Source organism: Indicator indicator, chromosome 11 (assembly GCF_027791375.1).
Source record: "Indicator indicator isolate 239-I01 chromosome 11, UM_Iind_1.1, whole genome shotgun sequence".
Classification (NCBI taxonomy): domain Eukaryota; kingdom Metazoa; phylum Chordata; class Aves; order Piciformes; family Indicatoridae; genus Indicator; species Indicator indicator.
The window spans coordinates 16,015,797-16,037,565 of NC_072020.1; the positions used below are offsets into that span (position 1 = coordinate 16,015,797).

The window sequence follows — 21,769 nt, forward strand, 5'->3', positions numbered from 1 at the left end:
GTCAAAAGGAAGTAAGGACTAATGTTCAGGTCATTCCAAATCTAAGACTACAGTGCTTTCCCTGTGAAAAGATTTGATTACACAACATGGAGTCAATAAAAATTATCCTTTCCTCATTATACTTAGGTTATAGCTTAGCATGCATTGATGTGGCAGCATTTTACATGAAAAAACATAACCAAAAAATCAAAGTATCAAATCACTGACTTCGTTAGACTAACTTTAATGGTGGCTAAATTATAGATTAAAAATATGACTGAAGGACCAGTATCAGAGAACATAATTCTGTTGAACCTTCAGTGGACATCCAAATGCCAAAATAATTCTATGTATGATCTTTTTACATTTATTTGGAAGTATCACCAGGTGCATCTTGCTTGTCATGCAAAGAACCCATCCTCATCTGTACAGAGGCTAGTTACACTGACAAAGTACAATTAGCATCCTTCAGCCAGACCTCCTCACCCTGCCTTTGGAGGAGAGAATATGTGCCTTGAATTTTATTAAGTCTAAGTACCTGTTCCATATTTTCAAATATTTCCAAACAGCTTCTGAATAAAGTAGGAACTTCTGAATATCCCAGTGATACTCCCATACTGAACATCTATGTCATTCTAACGTTTAGGTATTACAGGAAAGGTGAGTCAGAAGATCCCAAGAAGAGCAATTAAGAACTGAAATTCTGCTTATTTCAGTTAAGGGACATCACAGCAGAGATGCAACAAGCATTAATCTTACTGGATTGAAAAGGAATCAGGCATACCAACTCTGCTGGTAGTCATTCTCCATGTGCTGTTTATCCACATGCAAAATGAAAAGAAAAAAAAACTAAAACCAAACAAAACCAACCAAAAAAAAAAAAAAAAAACACAGAGAAAAAAAAAGAGAGCTGGGTTATTTCTGAAATCAGCTGCTGATTTTTATGAGAGATTGTACAGGTAAAATTTTCAAATATTTTCCTGGCATTCAGATGCAATTGTCCATCAGACCAAATTAAGCAGTAAAGAGTGGACCTAACACATAGGGATAGTGTCAGCATCACACAGGTCACACGTGACTGTGAAACTTGTGCTACAATTAAGAGAGCCAGCAGAGAGAAATCTCCCTGCAACAGAGGGCGGTGGCTGGATTTTTACTATGGTGAAGCCTGGCAGACTGGCTGTATTAGACCACTGCCACAGGGATTAAGGTGACTTTCAGTACACACAAAGTATGTAAGATGTAACCAAACAGAAGGGCTGCTATCCCATGTCTACTGGGAGTATATCATGAGAAAATACCCTGTTAGAATCATAGAATCCTCCAGGCTGGAAAGGACCTCTGAGATCATCAACTCCAGCAATGTCTGCTGCTACAGAGAGGTGAAGGCAGCCTTATTTTGCTGGTTGTCTTAAATCTCTTGCTTTCATACAGCCCAAATGGTGCAAAGACAGAAGATAAGCAATACTCATGTGTCTCTTCCATCCAAAAGTAATTTTCAGAGTAGTTCCCAGCTAATTAGGAAAGCTCTATATTCATAGGCTTCTCTGCTTTTAACTGTCAGAAACTGTTTAATAGGTGAAGACCACATTTACCCAGATTCCAAGGTAGCCTTGACATTCCAATAACTATAAAAATTATTCCTCACACCAGGTAGACCAAAGCTAAGTAATATCTACACAACAGTTGCAGAAATAAAAACAACATCAATATATCTACAAGGATGTTTATGGTACTAGAACATCTGTCTTATGAGGAAAGACTGAGATCTGTGGCTGTTTAGTCTGAAAAAGAGAAAATTGAGAGGAGATCTTATTAAGCTTTATAAATATCTAAAGGGTGAGTATCAAGAAGGTGCCAGTCTCTTTTCAATGGTGTCCTGTCATAGGACAAGGGGCAATAGATACAAACTGAAACACAGGAAGTTCCACCTCAAGATGAGGAGAAACTTCTTTACTGTAAGGATGATGGAACATTGGAACAGGCTGCAATGAGATGTTGTAGAGTCCCCTTCTCTAGAGACTATCCAAACCCAACTGTTTTTGCTCCTGTGTGACCTGCCCTAGGTGAGCCTGCTTTGGCAGGGAGGTTGGATTCGATCTCTAGAGGTCCCTTCCTACCCCTACCGTTCTATGATTCTATGATACCTTTATCATTCAATGGTTTGTGATGTTATGGCAATACATGGCTGTTTCTCTTCCTTAGACCACCACCCAAATTTCCAAAAGTGTCTTAATTTTACTTTTAGATAAGCATTTGTTTTCCCATCCTGTAAGGTCAAGAGTAATGGATGTAAGAGTTTTAAATCGTCTGACTACACAGGCCATCTATGACAGAACCAAAAAACTCTGTGATTCTACACAATATGTTGTCAGGATCATCTCTTTTGCAAAAGTCTAGTATACTCAGCACAGCTGGAACCAGAAGTTTACCAGTCAACAAAGAAAAATAGCTTCCTATCCAGCCACACATGCTGCACACTAGGACAACAGGACACCAACACTTGAGGAGAAAAAAAAAATAAAAATCTGTGTCCTATTAAAATAGTATTTTGTAGAAAAAAGGCTCTCTAAAGCCACTTTTGTAATTTTGAGGATTTTCTCTGAAATTACTCCAAGGAATCAAGGAATCTGCTGACTTTCCCAAACCACCAGCTTCTCCCTATTTCCTCAGCTCTATACCTTTTCTTTTATTCCACACGTGTCATGGGTTGGAGTTGGATCTGCTGCTGATATTCAATACCATGCTGTTATCATGCCAGTTTCAAAACAAAAGTGCTGGCTGGACCAAAGTGCCATGGGGCTTGGAGTTCAGATCGTAACATGAGAGGCTTCCACTTACAGGGGTTGCTTCCAGTTTTCAGTTTTGGGGTGTTGGGCTTTTCCACTGGGCAGGCTGCAGGTTGGGGGTGGTGGGAGATAACTAGCTTCTGCTGCTGCTTCTGCATTTTCCTGTGCTTTCCTGCAAACAGGCTAAGATCTGGATTATTTCCAGTAAAACTCTCTCACTCAACTCTTTATCTCAATCCAGAGTTTCTCTTTGTGTTACTTTCCCTCTCATCTGTGTGGGGAGAGGGGGTTGCAAGAGCAGGCCATGTTAACCCAACAAGCCCTCCAGATTCCGAGGCACAGGACAGCTCCACAGTCCAGAAAAAACCCCACACATATTAGCCATTTTCTGCACTTACTAGGTACAAGTAGCTTGCTGTTTGCACTACCAACTGAAAGCCAACAGAGAGAAGATAACTGACTGCCACTGAAAACCATATAACTCAAAATATTTTCTTTCTTTTAAATATAAACAGTGCCAAAAAAATAACCCAAGTACTTGTTTCAGTATGTATACACATATATCTCTGCACATACACCTATACCTTCTCCTTCAGTGTGGATATCCATCCCACGTAGCCTCTTCCCCTATGATTAGATCTAGGCTGTAGACTCAGATCTACTTGGCTCTTGTAAAGACCAAAAGTAGCAAATCAAGCTGACACAAATTAATCAACCTCACTGAGAGCAATGAAATGGTTACCCATCCTAATCAGTGTTCAGACTGCCCACAGCCATGCTCAAGTGAAGGGCATCCAGCAAATTATTGTTTTATTTAAAGTACCTGCCTTAACAGATATCAGACAGGAGCTTCCAGTTGTCTGAAAAGCTGAAAGCCTGATGAATTTAAATCCCCATAAAGAGTGATGGCACAGTGGTACTTGCAGCAAGATGACATAGTAAGATGCCAAGCACATTAACTGCTGCTGAAGGCAGTAATAACCTCTGAAATTCAAAGTGTCCTAAATGGACTGGAATTTGATGTTTAAGAGTAGAGAAGATTGGGTAGCCCTAGCATTGGAATGAGTAACACTTAACTCAATTTTAGTTTCAAATCCTTCTGAATAAGTGTAAACATTTGCAAAAAAATGCTTCTCCCTCATTTTATTGTGCCCTGTCAAAAGATGATTATAGCTGAGCTAGAGGCAAAAGCAAAATAGATTCAGGTGTTATAATTTAAAAAGCAGAACTCTGCTTAAAGAATCTGTGGGTAGGCATTCAAATACTTTCACATAGCCTGAAAATATTGTTACACTGCAAGCCTGGCTACCAGGAGCAGCAACAACCACACAACTATCATTCCCATTGCCTCACTTAACAGCAGCAGCAGCCTTTCCCTCTCCTTTGTTCTTGAACTGAAGGGGAAACAGCTATATGCTCCAGAGTACTGTTTACAACAGTCAGGATGCAGAAGGCTTATCTAGATTTCTGTAGGCTATCTTGTATTTGGTTGTGCATACAGAAAGTTAGATCAGGTAAATAAAGTCAGGAAAAAAGGTATGGTTGTTAAGTGTTCAAGGACAGCCCATCTGTGATCCCACTGAAATCTCTGAAGATTTTACTGTTGACCTCAAATGGGCAGCTGTTACAGAGCAATAGAAATCCTGTTCTCTGCTGTGAAGTTAATAATTGCCTTCAAATGAGCAATAGAAGTAAAAGTGAAAGGCATGATCCAGGAAGAATCCCAGTCTCTGGTTTGTGACTCAGACGCAATAATCATCCTCTGTGACTTAGAATCATAGAATGGTCCAGGCTGGAAGAGGTCATTTAATCTGACATCTCCACAGTCAGCAGAGACATCCCCAACTAGACTTCAGTTATTGAATCCTTGTCCTCAAATGCTGCAGCTTTTTCTGCCATTCAGTCAGGATGTTTTTGAACATTTGATCTGTATTCCACTGTTTGTTCAATGACATGTGGAGCAGGTTACAGTACTCTCAGCAAAAATTTGAGCATCTTCTATTTAATCTACAGTAGCAAAAGTATGTGCCTCAGACATTTCCTTCCTTTCTATAGTACAGTTCCTATTCTGTTTTTCCTTCCCATTCCCACAGAGTTAATGATATTAAATAAACCCTATAAGAAACTATGTGGACCACTAAATCCTCTCTCCAACTCCCAGACCACTAAATTTAACTCCTAACAGTGAAGGTCTGGTTTACACTTTGAACTATCTCCCTTCATCCCTGTATGGTGATTCTGTGACTATTTCCCATCCATGCTTATCAAAGTGGTTTTCTCTTCATTGCATTTCTGTTACTGTTAAAAACCTTGTGGCCTTGATCTCACCTTCACATTTAATCCCATTCAGCACTAGGTCATATGGTAAGGCCTTATAAGGGGGCATCCCGTGCTTCCATTCAGCTGACAGTCATTAGGGTCTGTTCCCTTCCATGTAATGCCAGTCGCCCTTCACTCAGGCTTGGCTGCCTGTCTGAGAGGCAGGATTAAAGCAGGAAGAGAACCTGATTGTTTCTGGCTCTCAGATCTGCACCCTGTACACATTCACCAAAACTCAAGTTCTTACAAATGTCAGAATCAGAACTAAAATACCAGCTGAATTCCGAATGCTTGACCTACTTGTCAGGCTATATTGCAGCATGAAGTCCTTGTAACCCAGATATCCAGGAATGAACAGCACTTGGGCAGAATCTTCCAACTCTGTACCTAGTATTCAGGAACTATAACGGACAAACAGCAGAGTGATACAGAACTTGAAGATGTTTGCATTTCCTTTTACATTTCTCTCCTCTTTGATTTCCTTTACCACATGCATTTTCAGGGTTGAACCAGCCAGGACTGATGAAGATAGTCCCTTTTTAGGCTTTACTGTCCACAACATGAGGGGAAATAACCCCTAAATCAGGAACAAGGAATGCCAGTACAATTTTCTCTCAGTCTTGTTCCGTCTGCTCCATCAGCTTATAAGTCACTACAGGCAACAGATTTCATAGCCAGACATTCCTGATACATTATGCACCTTAGCTACCTGTGTGAGGTATGGCATGCTCAGAGTGCCATCCTGTGACTCTGTGAAATACTGCACCATAGATGTAAAATATTTTGATGTTCTGATCTGCACCACCCCTGATGATGGCAAATGCCCCCTCTTAATGATGGGAAACAGATTTTTTCCCCACAAATTGACCACAAATCATCACAAAACTGGATTTCCTACCTTCTTGCTCATCTTGCTTATTCCTACATATTTTATCATGTGTGTTTTTAATCATACTTTATTGTGTATGTTTTTAATAATCAATATGGACAAACTCATAGTCAGTTGGTACTACGTTACCAGATGCATCCCTTTGTTTTGTTCAAATTTGGGCCACATTTCAAATCCCAAATCCCTTCAGATCTTCAGTTCCTAGCCTTGCTGTGTGAAGCTAAAGGTGATGGAGGAGCTACCAGTAAGTTTTGATTACAATTTTCATATGGTACTTCTAAGGTTTGATCCAGGTCTCTTTACAGCCACAGCAGTGAACTTCAGCTACTTTGTGACAGTTACATTGTCATAACCTTTTATGCTTAAAACAAGAGTAAGACCACAAAGTCTTCCACTGTTTTAAATTTGCATCACTCTGTTCAGCAAGACTGAATTTCTGTAAGTGACTTTCCCAGCTATATACTATGGTACTTCAGTTTAGTGCTGTAAACAAACTGTAACAACAGGGCAGACATAATATGAGATTAAAAGACATATTAAATGTTTATTCCCACAGTAGATAAATCAACCACTTAAAATAAAAAAGGCTACTTACGAGCAAATCGTGAAAGTGGTCGTGCATTTTTGTCCCCTGTTTCATTTGCAACTGGAAAGAGAAAATAAAGAGAATTTTAAAAAGCATTCAAATTTCAGTGTGACATTAAGATTAATTACAACAGCATTTCTTAAGCATATAAGGGAAAGAACAGTGTTCATAGTAACAGCAGTTAGATATAGACATAATATGTACTTTTTTTTTAATGCCACCAATCATCATTTTGGATGTTGCTTTGTCTGTCTGGTTTAGTTTGGATTCAGAGCCAGGAGGGCACATCACAGGCATCTGCAGACATTGTCTTGTCCCACATAATAAGAATATATGCCATATATGATCTCAGTCACCCTTACAAATTCTGGGCTTATTTTGGACCAATTTTCAAGTCCCAGATAAAATATTTTTTTCTCCATTTGTATTGATGAGTACTGTAAGAAAAAAAAAAAGTCACTATTCCACCTATAAGGAAATGCACTGGCAACTTCAGAATCCCAAGGGATAATTTCATAGCAAATTAAATGAAATTTAAGGATCTGTGCAAAGGAGTCCTCTGACACTTGGAACTGTGTATAGATATCACCTAGGATAAAACAACCCCCTACAAATCCTGGGGGTATTTTTCTCCCTCAGATTCACACTGGCATAACTCTCAACGTTCCTGTCACCAGCAGGTATGTAGTTAGTCAACAGCATAAATGATTCTTTGGGGTTCTCACAATATTAAACTACAGCTAAAGCGGTTATTGAGGAGTTGAATTGCCAACTGTGATGATTTAATTTTTGTAGCTAGAATAATCATGAGGAACAGCACTGATGGGCACACAGGGAGGAGAGCATATCATAGGGATGCAATTCTGCCCCTGTGCTCAGCGCTGGTGAGGCCTCACCTCAAGTACTGTGTGCAGTTCTGGGCCCCTCACTTCAAGAAAGATATTGAGGTGCTGGAGCAGGTCCAGAGGAGTGAGACTGGTGGATGGACTGTAGGGAAAGTCTTATGAGGAAAGGCTGAGAGAGCTGGGGTTGGTTAGCCTGGGGACAAGGAGACTCAGGGGGGACCTTATCACACTCTACAACTACCTGAAGGGAAGTTGTACTTAGGTGGGGTTGGGCTCTTCTCCCAGGCAACTTGTGACAAGGCGAGAGGGCATGGCCTGAAGCTACACCAAGGGAGGTTTAGGTTGCAGTTCCTCATGGAAAGAATAATTAGACCCTGGAATGGACTGCCCAGGGAGGTGGTGGAGTTGCCATCCCTGGAGGTGTTTAAGGAAAGACTGGATGTGGCACTTAGTGACATGGTCTAGTCGATGTGGTGGTGTTAGGTCATAGGCTGGACTTGGTGATCTCAAAGGTCTATTCCAGCCTCAATAATGCTGTGTTTCTGTGATAAGTGCATACAGAAACCTTGCCAATTCTTTCCTTTCTTTAAAAATGCTCTTTTCTAGAGACAAGACCAATCAGGCTAAGAAATCCCACAAAAGGATGCAAAATATGACCAGACCAGAGACTCACAAGATAACACGAATTAAACAGACTATTTGAAGCCAGCAAAGATTTTGATGAAATTTAGGTCTTCTGATAAGCCTTAAGGTTGTCAGATTAAGTCTGGCTTTGTGTAAGACCCACATCCAGGTCACTCCAGCTTTCCCTGCTTGCTCTTCAATCTTCACCTGTTGATAAAGGCAGCACTCGCTGTAGTGCACAGGTGGACTGCCTGACAAACCACAGCCTCATTTTGCTCCCACTAGCCAGTAGATGGTGCCCTTAAAACACTAGTAGCTCCATCAGCCTGAGGAACCGGCCAGGCTATCCGGAGCCACGACCCTAAGGTCTTCCAGCTCCTACAAGACACACTTCCATGACTTCAGTCCATCACAGGCACCTGCAGCACAAGCCCCAGCCAAACAAGCCCTCCCAGGACTTTGCATACATAGACGCTGGAGCGACTACACAAAGTCAGGCAGGTTCAGAGTTGCTCGTATTTTCCGAGTTAAATCTAGTTCTGCATCAGGTGATGGCATGGTGAAGGAGAGGCAGCAGCATGCTCCATGGGACAGGGATCAAAACAGTTGGACCTAATGAGATCAAAAGCATGCCAGAAAATGCTGCTACAGCCAATATGTAAAGGTCATGTGCCTAGGCTTTTTATTTAACTCTGTGATGACAACCTGCACAGGGTAAGCTGAGGATCACCTGCTAGACTGGTTCCCTCTGGGGTTCTTGGTGTCTCTCTGTATCATAGCAGTCTGAGCAAATCCATAACATAGACATCAGTGCAAGTTGAAACACCAAGTGAACTATTAGGTCGATAAAGAAAGAGCCTGCACTATTATCTGCTTCAGAATATTTACTCCACTCTGGTGGCAGATGGCACTCCCTGGTCACGAGGGGCTTTGGATGCACACAAGACCTCACCTTTGTACCACCCTCCAGATGGATATTCCAACAAGAGCACTCCATCTAGCACTTGAGATTGTGCAGGTCAGCTCCTGGATTCACAACATCCAACACAAGAGGTGTCATCAACCCCCTAAAAAAAGGAGCATTTTCCAACTCCAGGATGCATAGGCTTGGTTTCAGTTGTCAGTGCTTTCAAAGCATCAGGTGGTGTCATACACAGAATAATGCCCTCCCATTTGGCATAGAGCCATATGGAGCAAAGGTGCAGGTGGAAAAGCAAAGCAATGAGCAGGACAGAAGGCACTGGGGATTCTCAACCTGCATTACTAGCAAGATTCCTGGTATGAGTAAGCTAACAGCTGCCTGAGAGTTGTTTGGGATAAATAAGGTGTGTGTGTAGGTGAGGTCTCAGGTGTGTTTAGCCCTGCAGTTAAAAGGGGAAAGGATTTGGAAGCAAAGAGCATTTCTGCATTTGATTTCTGCAAAAACCTTAGATTTTACTTAATTCAGTTTTTACTGTGGAGATTCTACATTCATATCCTACAGTTGTCTTACAGGAGTCTTTGGAGACACTATAACAGGCTGAAGTATGTGATGCGTGTAAATGACAAAAGACTTTCTTCAGTTGGCTTGAAATCTCCTGTGTTTATTCAAGTTTAGTTATAGTAATAAGTTTTGGGAAGACAGCAGGCATCAACTAATCAAGCTGGAAAAAGAAGCTAAAGCTCTGAGAGAGAGTCACAACTCACAGCAAAGATGGTTTCCTGTACCATTGTCTCTTCAGACAAGCTTATCCTTCAGCCACCCTCCACACTTGTATGTTAAGTGTAGGATAATTTTCAGTCTAGGCTGAATTTCTGATTAGGTAAGACTATCAGTATGAAAACTCCAGATATTTACCACATTCTCCTAAGTGGGTGGGACCTTCCTCAGTTTCCATCCCACCATTTTTTAAATTTTTTGTTTTGTTTTTATACTGAACCATGTACATTTGAAGTTATTTTCTATTCTAACCTAGAAGTAACTAAATCCTTCTGAAGGGTATAGCAATATGCATTAACATCCTTCAGAAAGACAGCCATGGCAGGCAGGAAGAGTTGTCCTGTAATCAGCTCATTATACATGTGCTGTATGTGCTCTCTTGTCCAAGTAGACAAGAAAATACCAGGTCTAACCAAATTTCTTCAATCTCAAAAGTATTATGTCATATCATATGACATTTAATGAGGGCAAGTGTAGAGGCCTGCACCTGGGAACACATAATCCAGGAACGCAGCTCAGATTGGAAGCCTGGCTTGAGAGCAGTACTATGGAGAGGCACCAGGGGGTCTTGGTGGACAAAAGGCTCAACAAGAGTGAAGAGTGTGCTGTGGTGGCAAAGAAAGCCAGCAGGATGCTGAGCTGCATTATAAGGGTATCACAAGCAAGGATAAAGATGTCATTCCCCTACCATACTCAGGGCTGATCAAGCTGCACCTTGTGTATTGTATACAGTTTTGGGCCCCATTATACAAGAAGGATATGGGCAGGCTAGAAAGGGTCCAGAGAAGGGCCACAAGAACGATCAGAGGACAGGAAGCCCTGTCCTATGAAGGAGGGCTGAGAAAAATGGGTTTGTTCAGCCTTGAGAAGAGAAGGCTTTGGGAAGACCTCATAACCATGTCATAGAACATAAAAGGGAAGGGAGACTGCCTTTTCACAAAGAGTCCCATGGTTAAAGACAAGGGGTAATGGGCACAAGTTACTACTGGGGAGATTAAGACCAGATGCCCGTAAAAAAAGTGTTTTCACCATTTGAACTATTGGACACTGGAATAAACTCCTAAGGGAGGTGGTGGCTTCCCCTACGTTAGTTTCAAGGTCCAGCTTGAGAGGGTGCTGGGCCATGTCATTTAAGCTGTATTCTTACCCTGAAAGGTTGGACTAGATGATCCTTCAGGTCCCTTTCAACCTGGTATTCTATGAATTCATGAATAACTGCCTGGTAATCTCAAGAGCCTCTCACTGAAATTATAAAAATATCTTCATAGGCACAATCTGTTCTTTGATTAAATTGGATCATTTAAATGCGAGTTCACTGCATGCCCTCTTCATGGGCAGGCTTCATGTTTTTAATGTCTGTCGGGTTAAACAATTTCCTACAGCTTGACACCTTATTCTACAGAAGGTATCGATGTCACCAGTACACCCCCTCAACCAACTTAGCTTTCAAAGATCCTTTGTCAAAGTCCTGGTACAACACAAAGAAAAACAGACTGCTTCGTAGTATTGACTCATCAAGACTGACAATAGCACATCATTCTATATTTTGCCAGGAAGCACCTGAGAGGCTGAAAAAAAAAAAAGAAGTCAGGTATGTTTTACCCACATTCTTTCAAGAAGCCTTATTTCTTTCTTAATCAGCCACAGAGCAGATGAGCTTAACTATGTATTTCATGCTACCAGTGAATTTGTCAGTGTTAGAAAAGTTCATTATATAAGATGAGAAAACAGATATGTAGATAAATTTACAGTCAACATACAATCTGAATAAACTCTGCTCTAAGATTTTCCTCTTTTCCTTTTATTTTTCCTTCTCCTTCCCTTCAGTGCCACATATTTTGAAAAGTATTCCTGCTTTTCTATATTCCTAAAAGTATTCCTAAATCTTTTGATTGCCCTAAGATACCATCTCCTGGTAATCTTTCCCTTTAAATCTCAAAAGAATAAAAGACAGTACTGTGACTGCTGTGACTGTAAGACAGTACTGTCTGTCTGCTTTTTACAGGCAAATCAAAGTAAGATCATTTCTGGAAACTTCACAGGATCACAGGATTTTAGGGGTTGGAAGGGACCTCCAAAGATCAAGTCCAACCCCCCTGCCAGAGCAGGACCATAGAATCTATTGCAGGTTGCACAGGAATGCATCCAGGTGGGTCTTGAAAGTCTCCAGAGAAGGACTTCAGCAGCTTTTGCTCTCAAAGACTATAATGCTATTAGATGCTTTATAAACTTAGCATGCTCGTTCTTAAAGGTAGCTTGTTTTTCATGCTTACTCATCTTGTACTATGAGACTTTGTTGGTTATGACCTACCATTTAATTTGTGTCAATTTATATCAATTTGTTCTTGCACCAGCAATCTACGCTGAAGTATTTCTTTTTTTCTGGCGCTTAATCCTTCTCTGACTTATGCACAAAAGAGTGAATTTCCCCCTGTCCACCATCATTTTGTTGACTAAACATATCATGATCATCTAGCTTTACCTTGCAGAACAGGTGTCTTCCTATCCCCCTCTTGACTTCATTAAGCCTCTTCAGCATCAATTCATTTTCTCACAAGTATCACAGGCAGACTTTAAAAGGCATCATTCCTGCCTGGTCACACATTAGTTGTGTGCTGTGACACTCTCCTCATACAATTAATAAACTCTCAGATTGTAGCAGAAGTTATTGTTAGTAGGTCCTCATCTGCATGGTCTTTCACTCCATCCTATTTAATCTCAGCTCTTGCTTTTCACCCTGTCCTCTAGACCACATGGATCTTCCCGTGAGATACCCAGATCCTTCCCTGTACTGGCAATGCTTTGTGTTATCAGCCACAATTATTAGTGCTTTCTTTTTTTCTTTTACCAAAATTCCTACACAAAATCAGTTCTCATACAGGCGTATGAAGCACAGCAGTACTGAAGGCAGACTTTCCTTTTGGAAGGCCTTCCCGGTGGCTGTCTGATACATTTAGAAGTTAAGAGAAAACTATTCTAGGGGGATCTTGAGTCCAATAAAATCACAAAAGTCTCAGACCAGGCAAATAATTCCTCATAATGAGGTATATTCTGCTTCTGAGAGTTTTCATCCAGCCCTACCTAAATTTCAAGCACAGGAAACACGTAGCCAGTGCACACATTACTAAACCAGAGATTATTCACGCTCCTCCAAAGTCAGTCACCAAAAGAGTTTTCTAGCATGTTGGATCCCAGTACCATGCAGGAAATGCCAGCAACTTAACATGATTTGAAATTCTTGTGCTACAAACATCAACAGTGGTATAAACACACCCTACAAATCAGTAGAGTCACAAAGTTATGAGAATATGCAGCAACCTTTTGCTGATTAAAAAAAAAAATATTGGACAGCTTGACTGTCTCTCTGAACTTAAGATTCTAATTAGTTACTACAATTAAGTAATAAATCACGTACACAGATGGAAAAGTCACAATATGTGTCTCTTGGATATACCCTGAAGATCACAAACCACATTTGAAACAAGAACTGTTTCAAAATGCTTCTGGCAGGCAGGAAACTGCAATCGTCACTTGCAAGTAATAACCAAGAGGCATATGTCACCCACCATTTCCTGAAATAACTCCTAATGGGGTTTTGTTGTTTCTGTTTGCCAGGCAACAAGACTGTACACCAAACATTGTCCTTCTTCATTAACTGTGACAGGAACGCTGTACACAACTGATGATTAATTTTCCTTATGAAAGGATCTTCACACTGTAGGTTATTTGCATCTGCAGTGGGAAATTTGCTTCTGCAGTGGGAAACGCTTTGTTCCCTCCACAGACAACTGAAGACAGTTTTTCCCCTACTCTGAAGGAACTCTGACTCCATGCACAAAATTTCAGCACTTCTGCATCTCGAAAGCTTTCAGAGGGACAAGGTGTATGGCGTGGGAATTGTAACAGTGAAGTAGGTGCAAAATATCTGTGTGAAAAGAAGCAAAACTATTCACTCTCCTGAGCATCACCCAACATTTATTTAGAGGCAGAGACACAAATGTTGAACTTGCAAACTCTGGCCTTGTTGGTACCTAAAGACTAGAGGGGCCCTGATGCTGAGTTTTGGAGATGAAGGAAAATAGGAGCAAACCCCAGCAACTGCCTGAACCAAAACCACTTTCTTGTACCAAGACCTATATAAAATGTATTTCTAACCTCAAAACCAAGATGCAAATTTGTGTGATCTATGCAAACCATTAACATAGGTTCTGCAGAATTAATTATCCCACAGCTTTCCAGCTTCACAGAATAATGGTTCTGGTCACACAAGCTCCAGGTTACTCTCATTCCCAACCTCTGCCATGCCAGTCCTCAGAGGACAAAGAGGACAGTCAGCCCCTTAGCCTCCCTGGCCATACACACATATGTACACCCAGTCACCAGCAATGTGTTGTGGACTCACCTTTGCTTGCTAAGAGCCTGAAAGAGGCGACCAGAAAAGTTGTGAATCAGTACACGATGGAAGAGGAACTACACAGGTATATAAACATGATTAAGAAAGTGGAACATCTCCCTTATGAGGAAAAGCTGAGGGAGCTGGGTCACTTTAGCTTGGAGAGGAGACTCATCCATGTTTATAAAGAAGTGAATGGCAACTGTTGGGAGGATGGAGCCAGGCTCTTCACAGTGATGTCCAATGATAGGACAAAGGGTAACAGGTGCAAGCTGGAGCATAGGGGGTTGCATATAAACATATGGCAAAACAATTCACTGTGAAGGTGACAGAACAATGGAATAGGCTGCCCAGAGAAATTGTAGAGTATCCTCCTCTGGAGACATTCAAAACCCACCTGGATGCATTCCTATGTGACCTACTCTAGGTGATCCTGCTCTGGCAGGGGGCTTGAACTAGATGATCTTTCAAGGTCCCTTCCAGCCCCTAACATTCTGTGATAAAACTTTGCTATTACAAGATGATGAAGCTACCTTAACTTTTAGTTTCTAGAATATGACTTTTGGTGATTTTTACCTGGAAACACTTGGGCTGATTTCTACATTTAGATTTCCTGCTTCTGGTAGTTCTAACAGATCGCCCATTGTAGCAAACCCACTTGCATCTTTCTTATCCTCCCCATCTAAAAACAATGATGCCGAACAAAAACAAAGTGTTTCTGCCAATTCCTGTATTATTCTGTGAGAAATTACTGTCACAGGATGCCTATGTATCTGACTGGGGCAGACTGGAATATGGTGGAGTAAGTGAAAATCTGGAGAAGCTTCTTATTTCAGAATATTTCCCTTGAGACATTACATTTCTCTCCACTGTTTTTGAGCCTGGAAAAATTTATCTTTTCCCAGCTGAAGAATAGGAAACATTTGGCCTTGGACTTGATCATCTAATCCAATAGGCATATCCCCCATCACAAGGCTCTAAAAAAATAATCTGATCATTCCACACTTCTGGTCACCACCTGAGACATGCCTTAGTCTGTCTCAGTTCAGCAGTTCTTACATTTTTTATATATTGGTTTGTCACTCAGCCCTTACATATATAGTCACCAATTATGATGTGGTTACACACTAAGTCCTATGACTGAAACTAGCCCCTTTGTGTAGGGGCACCCTAAAATGTAACAGCTCTGATTTCAAGTCCTTTGCAAGTCAGCAGTCAGGCTGGATGTGGCTCTGGGCAACCTGTTCTAGTGGAAGATGTCTCTGCCCATGGCAAGGGGTTGGAACTAGATGACCCTTAGGGTCCCTTCCAACCCTGACAATTCTGTGATCTGTTTTCCTCAGGGACATTTAAGTCAAGTCCTGAGGAAGAAGTCCTTATACACTTTACTGGACCAAGCTCATAACTTCAAGTGTTGACTTTGAACACTGAACAACAAGTATCAGAATATAGGCAGCTGCCTGTACTCCCCTGTGACACCACCAAGTCACTATCTGCTTCATAGGAATGATGTCTAAATGAAAGGACAAATTCTAAGTGACTCACAGTAGAGGTATTAATGCATCAAAGCTGTATGAGGAGAGATCTAGACTTGTCATGAGGAAACATTTCTTTATCAATAAGGTGCTCAAACTCTTGAACAGGATTCCTGGAGAGGTGGTTAATACCCCAAGCCTGTCAGCGTTTAAGAGGCATTTGGAGAATGCCCTTAATCATCCTTGAAGTGGTTGGGCACTTGGACTAGATGATCGTTGTAGGTCTCATCCATCCAACTATGCTATTCTATGCTATTCTTCTTTCTAGTGGTATATGCTGAGGAGATCCCTGATGACATTTCTTCCCAGTCCTGCACTAGCAGAAGGTGCTGAATACCCATAGCCATCTCCCAGCCTAGACACTGGCTGTGTCGTTTTGTGGAAGTACTCATGTACCTTCTCTGATGGGGGCGAGAGCTGTGGCTCATCTCGAGATAATTGGACCATCTGCACAAATTTGCAAAAAGCAAATGTGAAGTGCTGTTTCTGAAGTCTTCTTTGATCATCCAGCTTATCTGGGTTTCCACAGGATGGCAAAATCCCACAACTCTGACAATAGTAAGGCTTAAAGATTAAGCCCTCAGTCTGAAGCAGGACATACTCCACAACTAAATGGTTGTAAATTTTTTGAAGGTGAGCAACACCTGCTCATTTCCCCACAGACTCTTTTTTCAACTCCTTCTATTCATTTTTAGAAAAGCCTTAGCTGTTTCCTGTGGAAAAGCATGCTAAAACAAAAAAGCCTGAGAACAACAGTATTTCCTCAGAGAGAAGGTCCGAAGTGGCCAACCAAAAATGTCTCAAGGAGAGCGTAAGTACAGTGCAAGTCTACTTCCGTCAGGATCCTGGGAGTGCTCATAAGCTTCAGTGGCTGGGAAAGCCCCTTCAGGCACCCTCACACTCACATCTTGTCTCCTTGTCTCATGTCTCAGCTCAGTCTGGGACCTTCAGTTCCTGCCTGAGCCATGCTGTATGTATGCCTGTCCCTATCTCTGTCTCCTGGATGGTGCTAGAAACCGCAGTGCAGAGAGCTGCTCTCCTGGATGGAGCCCTCAGCCCTGTGTCAGAGCTTGTCATGCAGAACACAGCATCACATAGCAGAACTGTACCCTTCTGTTCTCACCATGAGTCAAGGAACCATGAGCCTTTTATTTGCCTGAAAGGCCAGGAGGGTTCCAGCTCCAAATACAATTTAAAAGACACAAAATGCAAAGGACAAAAGTGCAAATAGGATTTCATTTCATCCTATTTTAATGTTATTTTTCTGAAGCCATTTCAGAGCTGATGCTCATGAGCACTAACACAGTGCCCACATGTAGCCAGGAGCAGGCTGATGTGTTCTTCAGTTTGGTTTGAAAAAACACCCCTTGAAAACAACTGAGCTGCAAAAAGTAGCAGCAGGAATACAGGCTAAGCAGTGCCTGTTTCCTGAGGAGTGAGAACTTGAAGAATGAGGATCAGGACCTAGCCACACACAGAATGACACATCAGTGACAAGCACCAAACTTCTGGCCTTCCAAAACTTGCTCCACTGCTGTGCTGCTTACTCAGGGCCAAATTAAAAGTGCTCTCATGCCTGCCTTATGCTGGTGTTGCAGGCAGGAATTTCTGAAAAGTGGCAATTTCAGATGGGGCAGCAAGCCTGAAGCCCTTCCAGCACAGGCTGTTGTGCTCAAGCAAGAATCCCTTCTCTTCTCTTCTCTCTTCCCTCTTCTTTCTTCTCTTCTCTCTCAAGCCAGGGTATGCATGGTGCCAGAGCAGCAACAAGAACCAAGCCAAAAGGGCCCAGAGAAGCCCTGACAAGGAGCTGTCTCGATGCTACAGAGAAAAAGAAACAACTCCAGGGGAACACAAGAAAGCTTCCCCATCCTGGGAGCCTAGAGAGCTTCCTCCTCCCAGATGTGGGTCATGAGGGCCAGCTTTGTGGAGCACAATCAGTAGGCACCTGGCCAGAATGACCCAAAGGATGCTTACCAAAGGGCCATACTCAGTGCTGCAGAGGAAGATGAAAATACCCCAGGGACACTTAGTAGCCCATCATGGGGGGAGAAAAAGCCTCCTTCCCTCAGCTGCAGGGCACAAGAGGACATCTTCTTGGTGCATGAACGGCATGCAGTAAACCTGCCAAAAGGGACCAGAGGATTCCTGACATATGATCATATTCAGCACTGCAGAAAAACCCCACCCCAGGAACCCGTGCCAGTTTGCCCCAGGATTCAAAATTCAAGACTGGCTCCCTCCTCCCACAGGCTGGTCATGCTTCCCAATAAATGCCCAAGCCCTATTCTCCCTCAGACTTGAGCCATCTTAGGGGCTTCCTGGAGAGGCCACATGCCCCCAGTCTGATAAACCTTGTGGGGCAAGAATCCTTCCTGTGCCCTATGCCTGGCACTGGGACCTCACTGCAACATTGCTGCATCCTGTTTCTTACAACTGCTGCCAGTGCCTCTGCAAAGGATGAAGATGGCAAGCTCTGTAGGACCCCTCAAGAAGGAATTCCTTTGGTCTTGGCAGTGCCATCCAGTTAAAAAAAGCCTGATAACCACAAGCACCTCCAGGGGTTGGTAGCCTTCAGTAGCCTTATCCAGACTTTGGTCTTCTTCCCTCAAAACCTCCACAAGTAATTCTACCAGCTCTTCAAGGACTTCCTCTATGATGTCTCCTAGCTGCCTTCGGACCTCCCTTTGAGGAGGATGTGTGAAGGGCTCTACAAAAATATTTTTAAAGAGTTTATGGATGTTCCCCATGGGAAGTACTGATTTTTATTGGCAAGCTCCCCTGGCTTGGGTCTCTTTTAGTTTTACACTGAAAACAGTGTTTCTCAGGGGAAACAGGGACTTGTACAAACTAAGTTGAAAGCTCAGCTTCCTATTTTAAAACATCTTTAAGGAAAATGTACAAACCAGACCACAACTGTGCAACAGCATTAGTCCCTAACATAATCCCAGATGAATGTCAGTTCACAGGAAGCTATCTTCTTGCTTGTCTGATTTATAAAATCTCAATTGGCAGGCAAGGCTCTGACTGACCCCCATCCTACCTTTAAGATGCCTGTTTTGCCCATGTTTCTATGCTTCATAAAATGAGCTTGCTTAAGTGTTATGAACTCCAAATCAACACCAATTCTTTTGATAATAATAACCTGCTGTGATGTCTGAGCAATCATAGTTAAATTGTACCACCACTTACACATAGTTCTGTAACAATATTCATCCAGCGGTCCTGATATAATAGAGCTTCTTCATCTAATAGGTAATATTAACACACTTCAATAAGAAACACATATGTTGATATACTTTTTCAGGGAAAAATGTGTTCAAAATTATACAGTAGCATAAATAAAAGGCAAAACCCCTTAATATCTGCAGGAAGGTTTAAAAGTGCTTCTTTACAAGCGAGTTTTGGTCCATTCTTACTTAAAGCAACTAGAGGGAAGGTTTGAAAAGAGCTGTAATTGTTATTCTTACCATTCACTGAGATCCAGTGCTTAGCACTACTCTCAAAGCTTCCACTGAGACTGGAACAACCATCAGAGACTGAAGCAACCAAATATCTATAAACTTAAGCTCCCTGTCATTTCCACATCCGCTTTTTCCCTTTCATGAATTATAATCAGGAATCACTCTCCAGTCCATTATCAAACTAAACATAGCACAGGCAATTATCATTACATCTGCCTTGATACTAGAGGGATCAGCACAGTAAAAATACCTGCAGTTAGCAAATATTCATGTTGTATTTATTAGCATTTTCATTCCAGCAAACATGCATTACAAAACGATGTTACTGGGGTAGGAGGAATCGACCGCTTTATCACTATATTAATACCTTGTGTTATAGTGCAATAATCCTGTACAGAGTCTCAAACCGCTGCATTGGGAAAAGAAAAATAACAGTACAAGGCTTTAAAAGAGTTGCAGTATTGGGTCAAAATTGCCACAGACACTGTAGCAGATCTTTGAAATAACATCAGACTCTCCATGCTGGTCTGAGTCTATTAAAAACACTTCTTCACCGTGGCCAGACCAAGGGCTCTGTGGCTCTGTGCTGTGCCGGGCTGCTTCACCAGCAGGGCACCCTGCTTGGGAGAACCAATAATACTCAAACGTAGCATTAAAGAAGATGAGACCAAAGCTACAGACACTTTGGTTAAACAGAGGGTAAGAGAAGAATTGCACTTCCCTGAACCTCAGAAGAAATTCTACAAAATCTTAAATATTTCTGTCAGGAGGTAATTTTACAGTAAGTGACTCCTAACAGAACTTTCAGATGGCTTTAGGAATAAGAAAGGACTCTAGGCATTTGCCCCTCACATGCAGTCTCTAGAGAGAGAAGAAAATTGGAGTGAGGAGATGGGGAAGGTGGTAACATTAGTCATGGTAGCAGCTCTCACTCAACCAGATCAAGGCTGGCACAGTCTTAGAGAAGCTGTGGAGTAGCTCTGAAAGCCTCAGACATTTTGAACCTGCAAGTAATGCTGTAGGATGTAAATGAAAAATTGTGTTCTGTTTTTTTTTCCACAACACAATTAAAAAAAAAAAAAAAGGAAGTTAAAAATATCAAATCCACCAGACCAAAAAGATTTGCATCCTACTCAAGTTATAAGAAGAACTCCTCATAGGAGACTGAAAGAGATGTAGTCTATAAACATGCACATCTATTGTTCCCAAGGCCGTCGTTCAAAACTTCTGTTGTCAGTTTATTTTCTCCCACGGGCCTTCTCCAATTCAGTAGATGTCACTTCAGAGAGAACCAAAACACAAAGCTGACATTTATTGAAGACAGGCAGGGCTGCATGAACACTGCAGACAAAGCTGAACATCATCATCACTCATGAATTTCCATTCAGTTCAATTAAAGGCGTAATTGCCTCTAAGGTGTGAGAATAATAAACAGAACGTTTCTGCTTTTGGTTGCATGTAAGTACAGGCTTGCAGAGGTGCTGGAAGGAAACCTGCTGAAAGCAAAGAAGCCATGTAGGAGTCAGGGAAAAGAGAATTTGCTTTCCATCTTCTAGAAAAGGAGAATCTTTCCTACCACACAAATCACATCCCACCATTAGCACCACTGCTTAATTGCTGTTCTACTAATTTGCAATTTTCAGTGCATCAATGAGCCAGTTCTATTCAGAGGGAAGAGTGACATCACTGCTGAAAGCTCAGCCCATTTCTCTGTATTCTATCACAATAAAAATATATTCTAGGTGTATCTAGCTTCAAAACTATGTCCTGCACTAGCACAAACTCATGAAAATCCCCCACTGAAACTTAGACCCACAGCTCAACAAGTACGAAGGGTGCTCCAATCCACGTTGTCAGCTCACTGAAAGGAAAGGGCTGGTGTCACATTGTGGACATCCAGACCTTAAGTCTTCTAAAGTTCAAGATTATTCACATCTGGGCATTTCATGCCCCAACTCCCACATTCCCAAGACAGATTTCAAAACTCCTACATTCCCGAAATAGATTTCAAAATGTTTGTGGATTTCCTGGAGTTTGTGGTTGATAACAACATAGCAGATATCCATAAAGGTCACCAGAGACATTGCAGAAATATTCCCAAGCCCACGCTCCTCAAATCGCATTTTGTAATGCCCTTTCCTCAAATAAAAAGGTTTTTTTCACGTTGTCTGTCACAGCATATGCCTCCAGGAAGATCTGAATAAAAACAATGTGGTCTTTTTCATTCTGGGACATAGTTTTTAAAATGCAATTGCTGGATATTGTTACATCAGTGCATCTGGCCTTTCACCGTGCTAATAACTATGAGGAAAGAAACGGCTGCTTATTATACTAGGAGACAACAGTTAGTACTTTCACAATAACTCATGGGGCTTTTGTACCAAGAAGAAATTAAAAGGGCATGAATCAACTGGCAAAATCCCACAGTTCCTCACTTGGTAAAACCTCCCCAGGAACAGCCTGGTGCTCTCTAACCAGTAGCTGCTCCCATACACGGCTCAGCCCCCTCCTTCAGTGGCTTCTGGGATGCCTTTTGCCCCTCTTCTTCACCCATGCTGCCTTCTAGCCATGCATGGAACAATTCAAAATATTTCACTTGAAATCATACAATTATTTAGGTTGGAAAACACCTTTAAGATCAAGTCCAACC

At 41.8% G+C, this 21,769-nt stretch overlaps 1 protein-coding gene across 1 annotated transcript in view; it reads right to left on the reverse strand.

The window, feature by feature from the left end:
• Positions 1 to 21,769, reverse strand: part of PDE1C (phosphodiesterase 1C) — a 277,040-nt gene that overhangs the window by 231,725 nt on the left and 23,546 nt on the right. The window contains exon 2 of the mRNA XM_054384765.1: positions 6,572 to 6,622. Within this exon, the coding sequence (XP_054240740.1) occupies positions 6,572 to 6,622 (51 nt within the window). The remainder of the gene's footprint in view (positions 1 to 6,571; positions 6,623 to 21,769) is intronic.